At 42.7% G+C, this 19,699-nt stretch overlaps 1 protein-coding gene across 1 annotated transcript in view; it reads left to right on the top strand.

Annotated features, from left to right (window-relative positions):
- The first annotated feature begins 4,134 nt into the window (after positions 1-4,134).
- LOC132782151 (ras and Rab interactor 2) overlaps positions 4,135-19,699 on the top strand; it is a 33,342-nt gene continuing 17,777 nt past the window's right edge. The window contains exons 1-4 of the mRNA XM_067462507.1: positions 4,135-4,524; positions 8,371-8,492; positions 10,441-10,582; positions 14,498-14,609. Coding sequence (XP_067318608.1) covers positions 8,440-8,492; positions 10,441-10,582; positions 14,498-14,609 — 307 coding nt within the window. The 5' untranslated portion in view covers positions 4,135-4,524; positions 8,371-8,439. The remainder of the gene's footprint in view (positions 4,525-8,370; positions 8,493-10,440; positions 10,583-14,497; positions 14,610-19,699) is intronic.

The raw sequence follows: 19,699 nt of genomic DNA, 5'->3' as shown, positions 1-19,699 counted from the left end.
AAATAATATTTAATAATAAATGTAATTTAAATAATGCATGTAATAATATAATAATAATAGAATAAAATAATATTTAATAATAAATATAATAATAATAATAATAATAATAATAATAATAATAATGTTATTATTATTTAGGCACTGGGTGCAGTGCCTAAAGACCTTGGCCTGCACTTAAACACAATCGGCACTGACAAAATTACCATCTGCCAGCTGCAGAATAGAGTAAAATAATACTTAATAATAAATGTAATAATAAAAATAATAATGTTATTATTATTTAGGCACTGGGTACAATGCCTAAAGACCTTGGCCTGCACTTAAACACAATCGGCGCTGACAAAATTACCACCTGCCAGCTGCAGAAGACCACCTTACTGAGATCTGCACACATTATTCGCTGATACATCACACAATCCTAGACACTTGGGAAGGGTCCGACATGTGATCCAATTCAACAGCCAGCAGAGTGTCTGCTGTGGACTCATCTTGTGGTGTTTCTAATAATAATAAAGTAAAATAATAAATGTAAGATTAGAGTAAAATAATAAATATAATAATAATAATAATAGAAAAATAATATAATAATAGAGTATAATAATGTAAATGTAATAATAAGAATAATAAATAGAGTAAAATAAATAATAACAATAATAATGATAACAGAGTAAAATAATTTTTTTTCGTGTCAGGAGCAACTTGAGAAACTTCAAGTTGCTTCTCGTGTGAGGGAATAGGCCGTCTGCAAGGATGTTGCCCAGAGGATGCCTGGATGTTTTGGTGTTTTGTCATCCTTGTGGGAGGCTTCTCTCATGTCCCCACATGGGGAGCTGGAGCTAATATAAGGAGCTCATCCCTGCTCTCCCCAGATTCAAATCTCTAACCTGTCGGTCTTTAGTCCTGCCAGCACAAGGGTTTAACCCACTCCAATATAATAAATGGAATAATAACAATAATAAAGTAAAATAATAAATGGAGTAATAGTAGAGTAAAATAATAAATGCAATAATAATAGAGAAAAATTAATAATAATAACAGAGAAATAATAAATGTAATAATAATAATAGAGTATAATAATGTAAATGTAATAATAATAAATAGAGTAAAATACATATTATTATTAATAATAATAATAATAATAGAGTAAAATAATAAATTACTTTGACTCGAGTATAAGCTGAAAGGGCTTTTTCAGCCTAAGAAAAGGGCTGAAAAACTCAGTTTATACTCAAGTACATGTGTTTTTGACATATCCACCAGTTTCTTCCATAAGAGTTGGAGCTATTCCATAGACTAGTCAAAGAATGGTCTAGTTCAGGGGTCCTCAAACTAAGGCCTGGGAGCCGGATACGGCCCTCCAAGGTCATTTACCCGGCCCTCGCTCAGGGTCAACCTAAGTCTGAAAGCACACAACAACAACAACAATCCTATCTCATCAGCCAAAAGCAGACCCACACTTCTCATTGAAATACTAATACGTTTATATTTGTTAAAATTGTTCTTCATTTTAATTAGTGTATTGTTTTAAGTGTTTTTTGCACTACAAATAAGACATGTGCAGTGCGCATAGGAATTCATTCATTTGTTTTTCAAATTATAATCCGGCCCTCCAACAGTTTGAGGGACTGTCACCTGGCCCTCTGTTTAAAAAGTTTGTGGACCCCTGGTCTAGTTACTTCTGTTCCTGAAGCTGTCCCTCTGGGCAGAAATCTTTATGAAACTAAAACAATAATTTATCCACAAGAGGGAGACATTGACATATTTGGGGGAATTAAATGTATGTACACAATAACCCGAAAATTCTTTAGAAGTGGGGAAAGCCCGAAGCAGGAAGTGGCCTTGAATTGCTTCAGTGTGGGCTAAGCATATTTAGTGGGTACAGAATGCTAAGACAGCATGTATCTGTTTGTTTGCATGCATGAAATGAGATAAAGCATGGCTGGCAGGAACCCTGAACAATAGTATTCCACACTACAACTTTGCAATTAAAAAAAATCTTTATTTAAATAAATAATATTTACATCCAGAACACCTTCCCTGGAAAAGAAGAGAACAGAGGCTTCTTGATAAAACAGGTTTGCTCAAAAGGCTTAGTGTTTGTTTATTTATCAGGAGCAAGCCAAACAGTTGTATTGCATTTTTTAACAAACAAACAAACAAACAAAACACAAAGTTTGCAAGCTTGGTAGTTGATTAAATGTCCTTTGACCAGTATCTGGCCACTTGGAGTGCCTCTGGTGTTGCCTCAAGAAGGTCCTCCCTTGTGCATGTGGCAGGGCTCAGGTTGCATTGCAGCAGGTGGTCAGTGGTTTGCTCTTCACCCTCGAATGTCGTGGACTCCATCTTGTGGCCCCATTTCTTAAGGTTGGTTCTGCATCTCGTGGTGCCAGAGCGCAGTCTGTTCAGCACCTTCCAAGTCACCCAGTCCTTCTGTGTGCCCAGGGGGGAGTCTCTCATTTGGTAGCAGCCATTGATTGAGGTTCTGGGTTTGAGCCTGCCACTTTTGGACTCTCGCTTGCTGAGGTGTTCCAGCGAGTGTCTCTGTAGATCTAAGAAAACTATTTCTAGATTTAAGTCATTGACGTGCTGGCTGATACCCAAACAAGGGATGAGCTGGAGATGTCACTGCCTTGGTCTTTTCACTATTGGCTGCAACTTCCTGGCGGATGTCAGGTGGTGCAATACCAGCTAAGCAGTGTAATTTTTCCAGTGGTGTAGGGCGCAGACACCCCGTGATAATGCGGCATTAAGAGCCACATCTACTGTTTTAACTAGGTGAGATGTGTTCCACACTGGGCATGCATACTCAGCAGCAGAGTAGCATAGCGCAAGGGCAGATGTCTTCACTGTGTCTGGTTGTGATCCCCAGGTTTTGCCAGTCAGCTTTCATATGATATTGTTTCTAGCACCCACTTTTTGCTTGATATTCAGGCAGTGCTTTTGTAGGTCCGAGCACGGTAGGCTTAGCGTAAAAGACAATCAAAACATTGGCATAACTTGATAGAAAAGTGCTTCAGCGCCTGTGCAGTGTATGAGGAGCTCTGCAATGTGTCTTGAATGTATAAATAAGAGATTATGTTGGATATTTATATTTATTTACTATATTTATTTATTTACTATATTTCTATACTCCCATTCTCAGCCCAGGGGCGACTCATGGCAGTTTACAGAACGGCACAATTCGATGCCCATAACAATATTAAAAAAGCTAAAACATTTAAACATAGATAATAATTCACTACATAATAATATCAATAAAAACAAAAAACAATAAATCCTCTGCATTTCATTACCAAATCGTTATCCAGTTGCATTGTCCAGCCATTCCGATATCAGCGTTTTTCTGCTACACTGCATTTGGGAAAGCCTGCTCAAATAGCCAGGTTTTTACTCTTTTACGAAACGTTAGGGTGGGGGCCGATCTAATATCCCTGGGGAGGGCATCCCACAGCTGAGGGGCCACCGCTGAGAAGGCCCTGTCTCTCGTCCCTGCCAGCCGAACCTGTGAAGATGGCAGGACTTTTACCCTCATGGAAAAAAAGCTTGAATGTTAAATAGCCTCTGTGTGTCTGTCTATATATGTTGTATGTGTATGACATTGAATGTTTGCCATGTATATGTACATTATAATCCTCCCTGAGTCCCCTGTGAGGTGAGAAGGGAGGGATATAAATACTGTAAACAAACAAACAAACAAACAAACGGTGTCAGGGCCTGAGTTTCCCAATCCCTAGATTGTTAAGTAATTTACAAGGCCATAAACATCTCCAGCAAGCATGCAAAGAATGAGGAAGTACTTCATCAGTGTCACAAATGGACGGTGAAGCAACAGCTCCCCTAATGGCCAGAATACCCTCATGAAAAAGCTGGAATGTTAAATAGCCTCTGAGTGATGGTGTCAGGGCCTGAGTTTCCCAATCCCTAGATTGTTAAGTAATTTACAAGGCCATAAACATCTCCAGCATGCAAAGAATGAGGAAGTACTTCATCAGTGTCACAAATGGATGGTGAAGCGACAGCTCCCCTAGTGGCCAGAATACCCTCTTGAAAAGCTGGAATGTTAAATAGCCTCTGAGTGTCTGTCTATATATGTTGTATGTCTATGACACTGAATGTTTGCCATGTATATGTACATTGTAATCCGCCCTGAGTCCTGTGCAGGGTGAGAAGGGCGGATTATAAATACTGTAAACAAACAAACAAACAAACGGTGTCAGGGCCTGAGTTTCCCAATCCCTTACCTAGACGGGAACTAGAATCCCAAGAGTCAACATAATGTCAACAACCTCTTTCTGCCTTGCATTAGATCTCTCTCTTGCTGCCTTTTTTTTTTTCAGTGTCAAAGACCGAGACCACGTGAAGGCAACCGGCAGAGGTGCAAAAACCACATCCCTGCCTTCGCCTCCTCCATTGCTGCATGCGCGTGACGTTCCTTGGCTCACCTTTTTGATCCTCCTTCCGTGGTACAGACAGATCCCTTTTTTGCGGCATCTTAGGACCATTGGCATCCTTCCCATTCGCAAGGTAAGGCCTCCTGTGACCTTCAAGTCTTGTCCCAAACTTGCAACAGAGGTAAGGGGTGGACTAGATGCCCTTTGGGGGTCCCTTTTAGATGATACTCCTTAGGACAGGGCACTATCAAAACAACACATTTGCAAGCTGTTCTGAATCATAGAATCCTAGAGTTGGAAGAGACCTCGTGGGCAATCCAGTCCAACCCCATTCTGCAAAGAAGCACAAAAATTGCATTCAAAGCACTCCTGACAGATGGCCATCCAGCCTCAGGTTAAAAGCCTCCAAAGACAGAGCCTCCACCACGCTCCGGGGCAGAGAGTTCCACTGCTGAACGGCTCTCACAGTCAGACAGTTCTTCCTAACGTTCCTGTTGTGATTGTGTCTATTGGAATTTTTATTTTATTTTATTATTATTATTATTATTATTATTATTATTATTTTATTATTTTAATGTCATTTTGATAATGTTGTTGTTGTCTGATGTATATGCTTTGATTTTATTGCTGTATTATGTTGTCCGGGCTTGGCCCCATGTAAGCCGCTCCGAGTCCCCATCGGGGAGATGGTTTTTGTTTTTGTTTTTTGTCGTGTCAGGAGCAACTTGAGAAACTGCAAGTCGCTTCTGGTGTGAGAGAATTGGCCGTCTGCAAGGATGTTGGCCAGGGAACGCCTGGATGATTTGATGTTTTTATCATCCTTGTGGAAGGCTTCTCTCATGTCCCCGCATGAGGAGCTGGAGCTGATAGAGGGAGCTCATCCGCCTCTCCCCGGATTCGAACCTGCGACCTGTCGGTCTTCAGTCCTGCTGGCACAGGGCTTTAACCCACTGCGCCACCGGAGGCTCCTTGGGGAGATGGTGGCGGGGTAGAAATAAAGATTATTATTATTATTATTATTATTATTATTATTATTATTGCTGTAGTTTGAAGCCATTGCTCCATTGCGTCCTAATCTCCAGGGCAGAAGAAAACAAGCTTGGTCCCTCTTCCTTATGACTTCCCCTCACATCTTGATCCATGTCCCTCATCATGTCTCCTCCCAGCCTTCTCTTCTTCAGGCTAAACATGCCCAGCTCTTTCAGCCGCTCCTCATAGGGATTGTTCTCCAGAACATTGATCCTTTGAGTCGCCCTTCTCTGGACACATTCCAGCTTGTCAACATCTTCTAATTGTGGTTCCCATAACTGGACACAGTATTCCAGGTGTGGTCTAACCAAGGCAGAAGAGACCACGCTCTTCCAACTCAAGGATTCGATGATTGCACAGCAGTTACAGGTTGATCTTTGCTTCAAACTCCAGTCGCCATCTTTCCAGCCGGTTTGCGCACGTGCGTTGTGAGATCCCTTGTGCATATTAGTAGGCGAATGATCCGTTGTGCCCATGAATGTTTATTTTATAGCCAGATTAATTGATTGTGGATATTTTTTTGAGTCTGAAACATCTCACCAAGGAAACCCTTAGCTGTCTTCTGGAGTTGACTTGTCCAAGGTTTGCTGATTCAGCCTCATGGGTTTTTGCAATTGCTTTAAGTAGTGATTTAGTTCCAGACTGATGGAAGTTATAGTCCTTGAAAGCCAGGCTCAGTTTCTCAAAACGCCATGAATCCTCTCTTGTTCGTTTTGGGAAGTCAATCTGATAAGAATCTGCTTTTGAGTCTCCTTTAGTTGAGAAAAAGTGGGGGATTATTATTATTATTATTATTATTATTATATGAAACACAACAAGATGAGTCCACAGCAGACACTCTGCTGGCTGTTGGATTGGATCCCAGTAAGGTGGCCTTCTGCAGCTGGCAGATGGCAATTTTGTCAGCGCCGATTGTGTTTAAGTGCAGGCCAAGGTCTTGAGGCACTGCGACCAGTGTGCCGATCACCACTGGGACCACCTTGACTGGCTTGTGCCAGAGTCTTTGCAGTTCGATCTTTAAATCCTCATATCATGTTGTTGTTGTTGTTGTTGTTTGAAACACAACAAGACGAGTACACAGCAGACAAGACCACTCTGCTGGCTGTTGTATTGGATCACACGTCAGACACTTCCCAAGTGTCCAGGACTGTGTGATGTATCAGCAAGATCCCAGTAGGTTGGCCTTTTGTGTTGAAGTGCAGGCCAAGGTCTTGAGGCACTGTACCCAGTGTGCCGATCACCACAGGGACCACCTTGACTGGCTTGTGCCAGAGTCTTTGCAGTTCGATCTTTAAATTCTCGTTTTGTGTTTATTATTATTATTATTATTATTATTTGAAACACAACAAGATGAGTTCACAGTAGACACTCTGCTGGCTGTTGAATTGGATCACACGTCGGACACTTCCCAAGTGTCTAGGACTGTGTGATGTATCAGCAAGATCCCAGTAGGTTGGCCTTTTGCAGCTGGCAAATGCTAATTTTGTCAGCGCCGATTGTGTTTAAGTGCAGGCCAAGGTCTTTAGGCACTGCACCCAGTGTGCCGATAACCACGGGGACCACCTTGACTGGCTTGTGCCAGAGTCTTTGCAGTTCGATCTTTAAATTCTCGTATTGTGTTTATTATTATTATTATTATTAATAATAATAATAATAATAATAATTGAAACACAACAAAATGAGTCCACAGCAGACACTCTGCTAACTGTTGAATTGGATCACACGTCAGACACTTCCCAAGTATCTAGGACTGTGGGATGCATCGGCAAATAATGCGTGCAGATCCCGGTAATGTGGCCTTCTACAGCTGGCAGATGGTGATTTTGTTAGCGCCAATTGTGTTTAAGTGCAGGCCAAGGTCTTAAGGCACTGCACCTAGTTTGCCGATCACCACTGGGAGCACCTTTACTGGCTTGTGCCAGAGTCTTTGCACTTCGATCTTTCAATCCTCATATCGTGTCAGCTTTTCCAGTTGTTTCTCTTCAATCCTGCTGTCACCTGGGATTGCAACATCAACGATCTATTCTTTGTTTTTAACACGATCGTGAGGTCAGGAGTATTATGCTCCAAAACTCTGTCTGTCTGAATTTGGAAGTCCCAGTGTAGCCTGATGTGTTCATTCTCTGTAACTTTTTCCAGCTTGTGATCCCTCCAGTTCTTTGTCGCAGGGAAATTGTGTTTGTAGCACAAGTTCCAATGAATCATCTGAGCAACGGTGTTGTGCCTCTGCTTGTAGTCTGTCCACGATCTTCCTGCAGCAGCTGAGGATGTGATCTATTGTTTCATCTGCTTCCTTGCAGAGTTGTTGTTATTATTATTATTATTATTATTATTATTATTATTATTTTACTGACACAAAAACACAGTATGTCACAGCAAATGAGATCTATTTGCTGGATTTCGTATCACAAACTCACAAGTTGAACACTTCCCAAGCCTCTAGGACTGTGTGATGTATTTTCGAATGATGCATGCATATTATTATTATTATTATTATTATTATTATTATTATTGCTACTACTACTACTACTACTACTACTGAGTGGTATTATTACTGGTGTTGTTGTCATTCTTGTTGTCATTATTTTCTGGATAAATTATAAAATGGCATCGGAGTCTAATATGGGAAGTTTTTTTTTTTTTACCTTGGTGATCGTATGCAGCTCGCAGACCTCGTTTGCTCACTTCTAATTTACGGTAACTTTCCTAATATGGGAAGTACTTGTTTTTTATTGCAACCAGTTCCTTTCTGGTTCCGGCAACCATTTCCAGCCCTTCCCTCCCCAGGAATATTTAGCAGCAAGGTTCAAGTGTGTGGGTGCATTTCAAATGCTGCTGTTGCTGATAAGATTGGGTAAAAGGGGAGATAGGAAAAGAGGACTTTTGCTGCTAGTCTAATGCAACCTGCAGCCTCCTTAGTCCTACTGTTTGGCTTGTTCTCCTCCTCCAGAAGCAAAAAAGATCTGTGGATGAGGGGCGTTGCAGGACTGACCGCTTGTCTGGGCATTTGGGATGAAAGATGTCTGAAATCATGCCGGAGGATGGTAAAAAAACTGCGGAAAAGGAACTTGGGTAAGTAAACAGCAGCAAAAGTATATTCTCGTGGGAATTTTTGCTCTTCGGACTAGAGTAGGCATGGGCAAACTTTGGCCCTCCAGGTGTTTTGGACTTCAACTCCCACAATTCCTAACAGCCTACCGGCTGTTAGGAATTGTGGGAGTTGAAGTCCAAAACACCTGGAGGGCCAAAGTTTGCCCATGTGTGGACTAGAGTGATTTCAGGAGCTGTATTTAATCTCCTATTAATTTTCCCAGTCCTTTTGCGCCAGCTGCGCCCGTACCTTGAGAAGTCTGACTTGGCCACGGTGGTCCATGCTCTGGTTACATCCCGTATAGACTACTGTAACGCTCTCTACATGGGGTTGCCTTTGAAGACTGCCCGGAAGCTGCAATTTGTCCAATGAGCAGCAGCCAGATTACTAACAGGAGCGGGGTACAGGGAGCATACTACTCCTCTGCTGCGTCAGCTCCACTGGCTGCCAATCAGCTTCCGAGCACAATTCAAAGTGCTGGTGTTGACCTATAAATCCCTAAACGACTCCGGCCCAGTTTACCTGTCCAAACGGATTCTCCCCTATGAACCATCAAGATTAGAAGGGCTAGAAGGCATGATCATCAAGTTTGCAGACGACACCGAATTGGGAGGGATAGCCAATACTCCAGAGGACAGGAGTAGGATTCAAAACAATCTTGACAGATTAGAGAGATGAATGGCCAAAACTAACAAAATGAAGTTCAACAGTGACAAATGCAAGATACTCCACTTTGGCAGGAAAAACGAAATGCAAAGATACAGAATGGGGGATGCCTGGCTCGAGAGCAGTACGTGTGAAAAAGATCTTGGAGTCCTCGTGGACAACAAGTTAAACATGAGCCAACAATGTGATGTGGCGGCAAAAAAAGCCAATGGGATTTTGGCCTGCATCAATAGGAGCCTAGTGTCTAGATCCAGGGAAGTCATGCTACCCCTCTATTCTGCCTTGGTTAGACCACATCTGGAATATTGTGTCCAATTCTGGGCACCACAATTCAAGAGAGATATTGACAAGCTGGAATGTGTCCAGAGGAGAGTGACTAAAATGATAAAAGGTCTGGAAACAATCCCTATGAGGAGCGGCTTAAGGAGCTGGGCATGTTTAGCCTGAAGAAGAGAAGGCTGAGAGGAGATATGATAGCCATGTATAAATATGTGAGAGGAAGCTACAGGGAGGAGGGAGCAAGCTTGTTTTCTGCTTCCCTGGAGACTAGGAAGTGGAACAATGGCTTCAAACTACAAGAGAGGAGATTCCATCTGAACATGAGGAAGAACTTCCTGACTATGAGAGCCGTTCAGCAGTGGAACTCTCTGCCCCGGAGTGTGGTGGAGGTTCCTTCTTTGGAAGCTTTTAAGCAGAGGCTGGATGGCCATCTGTCAGGGGTGATTTGAATGCAATATTCCTGCTTCTTGGCAGAATGGGGTTGGACTGGATGGCCCATGAGGTCTCTTCCAACTCTTTGATTCTATGACTCTAGGTTGTTAAGATCTTCTGGAGGGGCCCTGCTCTCGGTCCCACCACCCTCGCAATCGCATCTGGTGGGGACGAGGGACAGGGCCTTCTCGGTGGTGGCCCCTCAGCTCTGGAACTCTCTCCCACTGGAGATCAGAACTGCCCCTTCTCTCCTGACTTTTAGAAAGCTGGTGAAATCTTGGCTTTGGAATTTAGTATTTGATGAGTGCATGAATAACTCTTGACCACACGGACGAATGATGATAAATTGTGATTTCATTTTGATGACTTGGCCTTATGTAATTATATGTTTGTATTTTAATGTATTTTATGTATTTTATGTATTAGTGGATTATGAGATGTGATGTTTTATACTATTGTTTATGAATCTTTTGTTGTGAACCGGCCTCTTCGGGGGTCGAGAAGACCAGGTTATAAAAGTTCTAAATAAATAAATAAATATTATTTTTACAGCTCACAGCAGACATTAGTCAATGGAAGATGTGAGAATCCGATCCCACTTCTGGACAGACTTTCCATTACCAGGGGTATCTGGGACCTCTGCAGTGGAGACCCAGCACAGGCTGCAGAACTGCTCTCAGCACAACTACCTGGGGTAAATTACAATGTCTTTAATCAATTGTATAGAAATCATTATTAATCCTTCTATGATGGGGGACTCCTGCTAACCTAGCAATTCGAAAACATGCAAATGTGAGTAGATCAATAGGTACCGCTTCTGCTGGAAAGTAATGGCGCTCCATGCAGTCATGCTGGCCACATGACCTTGGAGGTGTCTATGGACAACGCCGGATCTTCGGCTTAGAAATGGAGATAAGCACTGGGAGTCCCAGAGTTGGACACGATTGGACTTAATGTCAAGGGGAAACCTTTACCTTTACTTTATGGTGGGGGAAGGGAGAAGATTATCTTCCTTATATGATTGTCATCTTTAGATATCTGAAGGGGCATAAGGTAGAAGAAAGAGTGAGATTGTTTGCTGCTGCAAGAACAGGAACCAATAGATTAACATTACAAGACGAATTTCTGATGCTGCAGTCAGCTGTGCTGGGGATGCTTTTAACTAATAGTGACTGTTTATATCCAAGGTTTTCCTTGCTCAAGCTTTAATAATGCTTTATTTACTTGGTTTTACCTGGTTTTAAGTTATGCAGGTGCTAGTCCAGGCAGTATCTTATGTAGTATTGTGTGTGTGTGTGTGTACAGTAGCCGTCCCCTACCACGCATTGCTGTGGCCCAGTCTGTGTATATGTGTTTTGTATGAGTATATATGCATATGTGTGTATATATTTGTGTACATGTGTATATATAATTGTGTTTGTGTATATATGTGTTTTTACCTGGTTTTTAGTTATGCAGGTGCTAGTCCATGCAGTATCTTATGTAGTGTGTATGTGTATGTATGTGTATGTATGTGTGTGTGTGTGTATATATATATATATATATATGCTCTGTGCATAATGAGTACCTTAAAAACAAAAGAACCAATGAGCGAAATCACACCAAATTTGGCAACAAAATGTCTCACTACACAAGGAGTGACCATCAATCAAAAAATTATGTCATTTGTCATTTGGGAGTTGTAGTTGCTGGGATTTATAGCTCACCTACAATCAAAGAGCATTCTGAACTCCACCAACGATGGAATTGAACCAAACTTGGCACACAGAACTCCCATGACCAACAGGAAATACTGGAAAGGTTTGGAGGGCATTGACCTTGAGATTGGGAGTTGTAGTTCACCTATATCCAGAGAACACTGTGGACTCAAACAATGATGGATCTGGACCAAATTTGTCATGAATATTCAATATGCCCAAATATAAACACAGATGGAGTTTGGGGGAAATAGACCTTGAGATTTGGGAGTTGTAGTTACTGGGATTTATAGTTCACCTACAATCAAGGAGCATTCCAAATCTCACCAACGATGGAATTGGGCCAAACATCCCACACAAAACCCCCATGACCAACAGGAAATATTGTGTTTCCTGGTGGTCTTTGGTGACCCTTCTGACACCCCCCTGGTGCCCCCCCCCCCCTTGGTGTATTGACTTCCCAGGTTGAGAAATGCTGCCTTAAGGCCTTCCAGTCCAGCTCCCTTCACCAGGGCAACAAAACAAAGCGCTCCTGACAAAGGGCCATCCAGCCATTCACACACACACACATATATGTATAATTACAGATGCAGTATGAAAGATTTCAAAGGGACCCCTAAAGAGAACAATGATATGTTACATGTTCCAGAGTAGGCAAACCAGACAATCTCCACATCTACACTGGAAAAGAAACAGCAAGAAATACTGTTTACCCTCAAGCATAAAGACATGACATATATTAGAAACCAACACATTCTCATTACTTCATTTCCAGATCACCAGACTGGGCCACAGCAATGCCTGGCAGGGGACAGCTAGTTATATATGTGTGTGTGTGTGTGTGTGTGTGTGTGTGTAGAAATATATATATATATATACACTAGCCGTCCCCTGCCACGTGTTGCTGTGGCCCAGTCTGTGTATATGTGTTTTGTATGTGTATATATATATGTGTGTGTGTATATATTTGTGTTTGTGTATATATGTGGTTTTGTGCATCCATTGAAATGTATTTTTTATTTTTGGCTTTTTAAGTCTCTTCCGTTGTGTTTTTTAGTGTTTTTATGAGTGATGGTCACTCATTGGCTTGATATGTGTATTGTGTCCAAATCGGGTTTCAATTCATCCAGTGCTTTTTGAGTTACGTTAATCCCACAAATGAACATTACATTTTTATTTATATAGACTACCTGTCCCCTGCCATGCATTGCTGTGGCCCAGTCTGTATATATGTTTTGTGTGTGTATATGTGTGTATATGTGTAAATATCTATATCTTTATCTATCTCTATCTATCTATCTATCTATCTATCTATCTATCTATGCAAACACACATATATACACATATACACAGATAGAGATAGATAGATGTATATGTGTGTGTGTGCATATATGTGTATATATGTGTGTATACGTGTGTATATATTTGTGTATTTCTGTGTTTATATGTGTATATGTATATTGTGTATATGTGTGTGCTTGTGTATATATGTGTATGTATGTCTATATGTATATGTGTGTATGTATGCATGTGTATATGTAAATATATGTATATGTGTGCATGTATATATGTATGTGTATATTTGTGTGTGCTTGTGTACATATATGTGTGTGTGTATGTATGTGTGCATGTGTATATGTATATGAGTGTATGTGTATATGTATATATAGTTTATTTTGGGGGGTTTTAAGTCCGTTCTGCTGGGGTTTTTGTGTGTTTTTGCAGGTGATGGATATTCATTGGCCTGATAAGGTGTCTTGTGTCCAAGTTTGGTGTCAATTCGTCCAGTGGTTTTTGAGTTATGTTAATTCCACAAACAAACATTACATTTTTATTTATATAGATATGCACACAATATATACGTATGTGTGTGTGTATATATATATCGCCATTGATAAATGTAGGATTTTAATGAATTAAATAAGATTTTAGTTGTATAATTTATATTGTACTTAATTATCTGTTTTTCATGAATTTATTTGTTTGCCTTCCATGTGAAAGACCTAGAGCCTAAGCATCAAATAAACTTGGACATTACAAGAAAGGAGATTGCCCCTAAACATGAGTAACAACTTCTTTACTGCCTTGTACTGTTGGACAGTAGCATAGAGTGACTCCATCTTTGGACACCATTAGAGGTTGGATGGTCATCTGTTGGGAGTGTTTTAGTTGTGCATTCCTGGATGGCTAGGTGCTTAGAGTAGAGCTTTGTTCCTCCTTGATCGAATCACTGGCATTTTTCTGGGTGCCTTTATGGGTGCCTTAAATATCTCCCTGCTTTGAAGAGGCCCCTATTTATCTACTCACACTGCTGTTTTCAAAACTGCTTGGTAGGCAGAAGCTGGGCTAAAAGGCCAGGAGCTTGCCCCGACCCAGGCTTTGAACTGTCAACCTTTCAGTTGGCAAGATTTACTGAACCTGGCAGTAAATATTAAGAGCACCAAGTAAATTTATATGTCAGCCATAGTAACCACCATATTGCCAACTGTTATCTGAGTCCTATAAGAGAAAAAGTCTAGAATTTAGTGATTGTCGAAGGCTTTCATGGCTGGGTTGTTGTAGGTTTTTCGGTCATGTTCTAGAAATATTCTCTCCTGATGTTTCGCCTGCATCTATGGCAGGCATCCTCAGAGCTCTCACAACCAAACCAGTGATTTTTTGGCCATACCGCCCAAAAAACCTACAACAATCTAGATTTTTTTGTGCTTCCAGTTAGCCTTTGAACCACATGTCAATAGAGATGTAAAGGATTTTGTGTGGAGGGGGGACCTGTTCCAACAACCCTAAAATCTAGGAATTTGGAGAGAGAGAGAAACAAGACTGTTACAGTGTAAAGAAGACAAGAAATAGACTATAATGTTGCTTTATAACAGAAGCAAACAGTTGTCCAAACTCTTTTTTTCTGTGGCCAGACATTCGTTGTGATCAGAAACGAAGCCAAAGATGCCAGGACTCTGTTCCTTCAAACCCAAGAAAGCAAGAGTGATGCTCTCTGCCATTTTCCCATCAAGGAAGACAATTCGGGTGAGTTGGGAGGGCAGGTGGGTGTCCTGGCACCTCCAACCTTTGTCCTTCCCTTCCGAAGCCCTAGGTTTCCTTTTCAAAGCCTACCTCAATGGCCCTCCTGCCCTTCCTTGGGTCTGTTGCAATGCCACTTCCTTCTACTTAAAAGGGGAAGGAGAATGGAGAAAGCACCAAAGTTCAGTTGCGGCAGGTTGAAGGCTCTCTTTCCTCTGGAGCAGATTGCTTTTTTCAAGGGCTGTTTAGGAGAAGTGGGGTTGCCTTTCTGCTTTAGGTTCTTCCAGCCAGGTTTTTTGGACGTCCTATCCAGGTAAGGGATATTTATTTTATTTTATTTTATTTACTATATTTATAGCTCACCTTTTCCAGCCATACGGCGACTCAAGGCGGGTTATGGATTGGCACAATTTGGTATCAACACAGGGTGGCAACCTGTGCTGGACGGGGTTACACTCCCCCTGAAGCCACAGGTTCGCAGTTTGGGAGTCCTCTTGGATTCATCGCTTACGCTTGAGGCTCAGGTGTCGGCAGTGTCCGGGAGGGCTTTTGCACAATTGAGACTCGTGCGCCAACTGCGACCGTACCTCGCGAAGGCTGATCTGGCCGTGGTGGTCCATGCCTTGGTCACCTCTAGATTGGACTACTGTAATACGCTCCATGTGGGGCTGCCCTTGAAAACGGCTCAGAAATTCCAACTGGTCCAACAAGCAGTGGCCAGGATGTTAACTGGGGCTCCTTACAGAGAGAGGTCAACCCTCCTGTTCAAGGAGCTCCACTGGCTGCCGTTTATTTTCCGAGCCCAATTTAAGGTGCAGGTGCTTACCTACAAAGCCCTGAACGGTTTGGGACCATCCTACCTGCGTGATTGCATCTCCGTTTACGAACCCACGCGCTCACTTCGTTCATCCGAAGAGGCTCTGCTCGTGATCCCGCCTGTGTCGCAGGCGCATTTGGTGGGGACGCGAGACAGGGCCTTTTCTGTGGTGGCCCCCCGACTCTGGAACACCCTCCCAAAAGATCTTAGACAGGCCCGTACATTGGCAGTCTTCAGAAAGAACTTGAAGACCTGGCTGTTCCGATGTGCCTTCCCAGAATAGGAATCTCCAAGAACAAGTCCCAGAAGCACTTTACTAGAACTAAGATTGCCACACACTGCACACTGCACTTACCCTATAATCCTTACATATCACCTGTCACATCAGCACTTTTAATCCTGTACCCTTTATTCTGGCCCGGCCCAGTTTTATTGCATTTTGGTGTATTGTTTATTCCTTGCTGTTTAATATTGCTTTAATTGTTTTTAATTTGCTTTAGGTGTTGTATTGTTATGTTGTGTTTTGAGGCCTTGGCCTTTGTAAGCCGCATCGAGTCCTTCGGGAGATGCTAGCGTGGTACAAATAAAGATAATAATAATAATAATAATAATAATAATAATAATATCAGGCATTCATAAAAGTGCCACTAAAAACAATCAACATCTATATAAATAAAAATATAATGTTCGTTTGTGGGATTAAAAGAACTCAAAAAACACTGGATGGATTGACACCAAATTTGGACAGCATACACCTAACAACCCAATGTATGTCCTTCACTCAAAAGAATTGATTTTGTCATTTGGGAGTTGTAGTTGCTGGGATTTATAGTTCACCTACAATCAAAGAGGATTCTGAACCCCACCAACGATGGATTTGAACCAAACTTGGCTCACAGTTCTCCCATGACCAACAGAAAATACTGGAAGGGTTTGGGGGGCAGTGTCCTTTGGTTTTGGAGTTGTAGTTCACCTACATCCAGGGATCACTGTGGACTCAAACAATGATGGATCTGGACCTTCTTCTTAGGCAATCCCTCAAAGTCAAAGGATGATAGTACTCCAAGTTCAGTGTTCTGGCGGTGGGTCCGTAGGTGACTGTGCAGCCCTATTCTTGACCTGCATCTTCTCCTGCAGTGAGGGCATTGGTTTCCAGGTGGAAGGTGGTCCCGGTTGGGGTTGGCTTGTTGCGCCTTCCTCTTGGCACATTTCTCTCTTTCGCCCTCCATTTGTGCCTCTTCAAATTCTACAGCACTGCTGGTCACAGCTGACCTCCAGCTGGAGCGCTCAAGGGCCAGGGCTTCCCAGTTCTCAGTGTCTATGCCACAGTCTTAAATTTTGGCTTTGCGCCCATCTTTAAATCTCTTTTTCTGTCCACCAACATTCCGTTTTCTGTTCTTGACTTCGGAGTAGAGCAACTGCTTTAGGAGACGATGGTCAGGCATCCAAACAACGTGGCCGGTCCAGCGGAGTTAATGGCGGAGGATCATCGCTTCAATGCTGGTGGTCTTTGCTTCTTCCAGCATGCTGACATTTGTCCGCTTGTCTTCCCAAGAGATCTGTAGGATTTTTTTGGAGGCAGCGCTGATAGAATCGTTCCAGGAGTTGCATGTGACGTCTGTAGACAGTTCACGTTTCGCAGGCGTATAGTAGGGTTGGGAGGACAATAGCTTTATAAACACTTACTTACTTAGGCGATCCCTTGTAGTCCGAGGATGATGGTCCTCCAAGTTCGGTGTTCTGGTGGTGGGTCCGTAGGTGACTATGGAGCCCTATTTTTGATCTCCATCCTGTCCCGCAGTGAGGGCATCAGTTTCCAGGTGGAAGGTGGTCCTGGTCGGGGTTGGCTTGATGCGCCTTCCTCTTGGCACGTTTCTCTCACCCTCCATTTGTGCCTCTTCAAATTTTACAGCACTGGAGTACCTCCAGCTGGAGTGCTCAACGGCCAGGGCTTCCCAGTTCTCAGTGTCTCTGCCACAGTTTTTAAGGTTGACCATTTCCATTCTGAGTTTGGAATAGAGCAACTGTTTTAGGAGACAATGGTCGGGCATCCAGACAACTTGGCCGGTCCAGCGGAGCTGATGGCGGGGGACCATCACTTCAGTGCTGGTGGTCTTTGCTTCTTCCAGCACGTTGACGTTTGTCCGCTTGTCTTCCCAAGAGATTTGCAGGATTTTCCAGAGGCAGCGCTGATGGAATTGTTCCAGAAGTTGCATGTGATATATGTAGACAGTCCACGTCTCACAAGCATATAGCAGGGTTGGGAGGATAATAGCTTTATAAACAAGCACCTTGATATCCCTATGGATGTCCTGGTCCTCAAACACTCTCTGCTTCATTTGGAAGAATGCTGCACTTGCAGAGCTCAGGCGGTGTTGTATTTCAGTCTCAATGTTGACTTTTGTGGAGTCTGTAGACAGTCCACGTTTTGCAGGCATATAGCAGGGCTGGTAGAATGGCTTTGTAACAAGCCCCTTGGTCTCCCTACGGATGTCCCGGTCCTCAAACTTCATTCGGAAGAATGCTGCACTCGCAGAGCTCAGGCGGTGTTGTATTTTGGTGTCAATGTTGACTTTGGTGGAGAGGTGGCTACAAAGGGAGTTGAAATGGTCAGCGTTTTCTAATGTTACACCATTAAGCTGTATTTCTGGCATTGCAGAGGGATTGGCTGGAGTTGCATGTGACGTCTGTAGACAGTCCACATTTCATAGGCATATAGCAGGTTTGGGAGGACAATAGCTTTATAAACAAGCACCTTGGTCTCCCTACGGATGTCCTGGTCCTCAAACACATATACAGCAAACATTCAATGCCAATTGATACAATGACGAGACAGACAACAGATAGAGGTATATACTGGCTTTTTTCTCATAATTCAGCCTCTTTTGGAGGCTGTGCTCAGTTCTGGACACAGGGGGTGCTCTCGCTCTATCTCCTTGCCGAAGAGCTTTCTTTGTTTGGAAACTTTCCTCTGAAAAACCTTAAATACTTCTCTGCTTAAATATCTTAAATACCTCTCTGCTTACTGCGGTTCCTATTAATCTACTCACGTGGCTGTTTTCGATCCACTAGGTGGGCGAGGAGCTGGGCTGAAGGTCAGGAGCTCACCCTGAACCAGCTTCGAACTGTCAACTGCTGGGCTGCTGAACCTGCTGACCAAAAGGTTGGTGGTTTGAATCCAGGGAGAAGGGTGAGCTCCTAATGTTAGGCCCAGCTTGGAGGTGTCTACGGACAGCGCCGGTTTTTTGGCTTAGAAATGGAGATGAGCACCAACGCCTGGAGTTGGACACAACTAGACAATGTCAGGAGAAACCTTTACCTTTTCCAATCACTTTTAATTATTTGCTAGAGACTTATAGTATTGCAATTTAGGACATTACAGCTCTTCTAATTCTCTTGCCAAACTTCAAATCCCAGGGTTTCATAAACTGAGGCCAAGGGAACCGAACTGCTGCAATTGTGCAGTGTGGATCCACTTTCTGTTTTCAAGAAACCAAGTGTTTTCCTCCCTTCTTTGTGTCTTTACCAAGCCCACAGTCTTCTGTGAAGGCGCTTCACATGCACAGAAGCCGACCTGCGTTTCCGTCCTTCCGTTTCCTCCTCTTCTCATTTATTGCTTCTCGTAAACTTTCAGGCAAGAACTTTTTTTAAAACAGGAAGGAATTATCCCAATGCACTTAGTCGAGCTTAACCACTTGGCGAATCAATGAGGCAAGTAATTGTCTTCTGGAGAGGAAGGAGAAAGGGAAATTGAAGGTCGCAGATAAGGGAGAGCCGTGAGAATCCAAGTTTCAGTCTAATTTGGAGATGAATTCTAGAGCTTCTGGAATAACAAGAGTTAGGTGTACATTTCAGCGTTGCTATTACACATATTCCCTTCTCTTATGACAATGTCGTCTGTGCGCATTCAAAAGAAGACCTAGAAGCCACTCTAAACACCTTCGCAGAAGCTTACGAGAAGCTCGGCTTGTCATAAAACTTTGAGAAAACCAAACTGCTATTCCAGCAGTCACCGGCCAATCCTGCTCCAATACAAGAAATACAACTTAATGGTGTAACATTAGAAAATGTTGATCATTTCTGCTCCCTTGGCAGCCACCTCTCCATAAAGTCAACATTGACACTGAAATTCAACACCGCCTGAGCTCTGTGAGTGCAGCATTTTTCTGAATGAAGCAGAGAGTGTTTGAGGACCGGGACATCCGTAGGGAGACCAAGGTGTTTGTTTATAAAGCTATTGTCCTCCCAGCCCTGCTATATACTTGCGAGACGTGGACTG

Source organism: Anolis sagrei, chromosome Y (genome assembly GCF_037176765.1).
Source record: "Anolis sagrei isolate rAnoSag1 chromosome Y, rAnoSag1.mat, whole genome shotgun sequence".
NCBI lineage: Eukaryota > Metazoa > Chordata > Lepidosauria > Squamata > Dactyloidae > Anolis > Anolis sagrei.
Note: the sequence above shows the minus strand (reverse complement) of the source record. Positions and strands in the feature narration are given on the sequence as shown.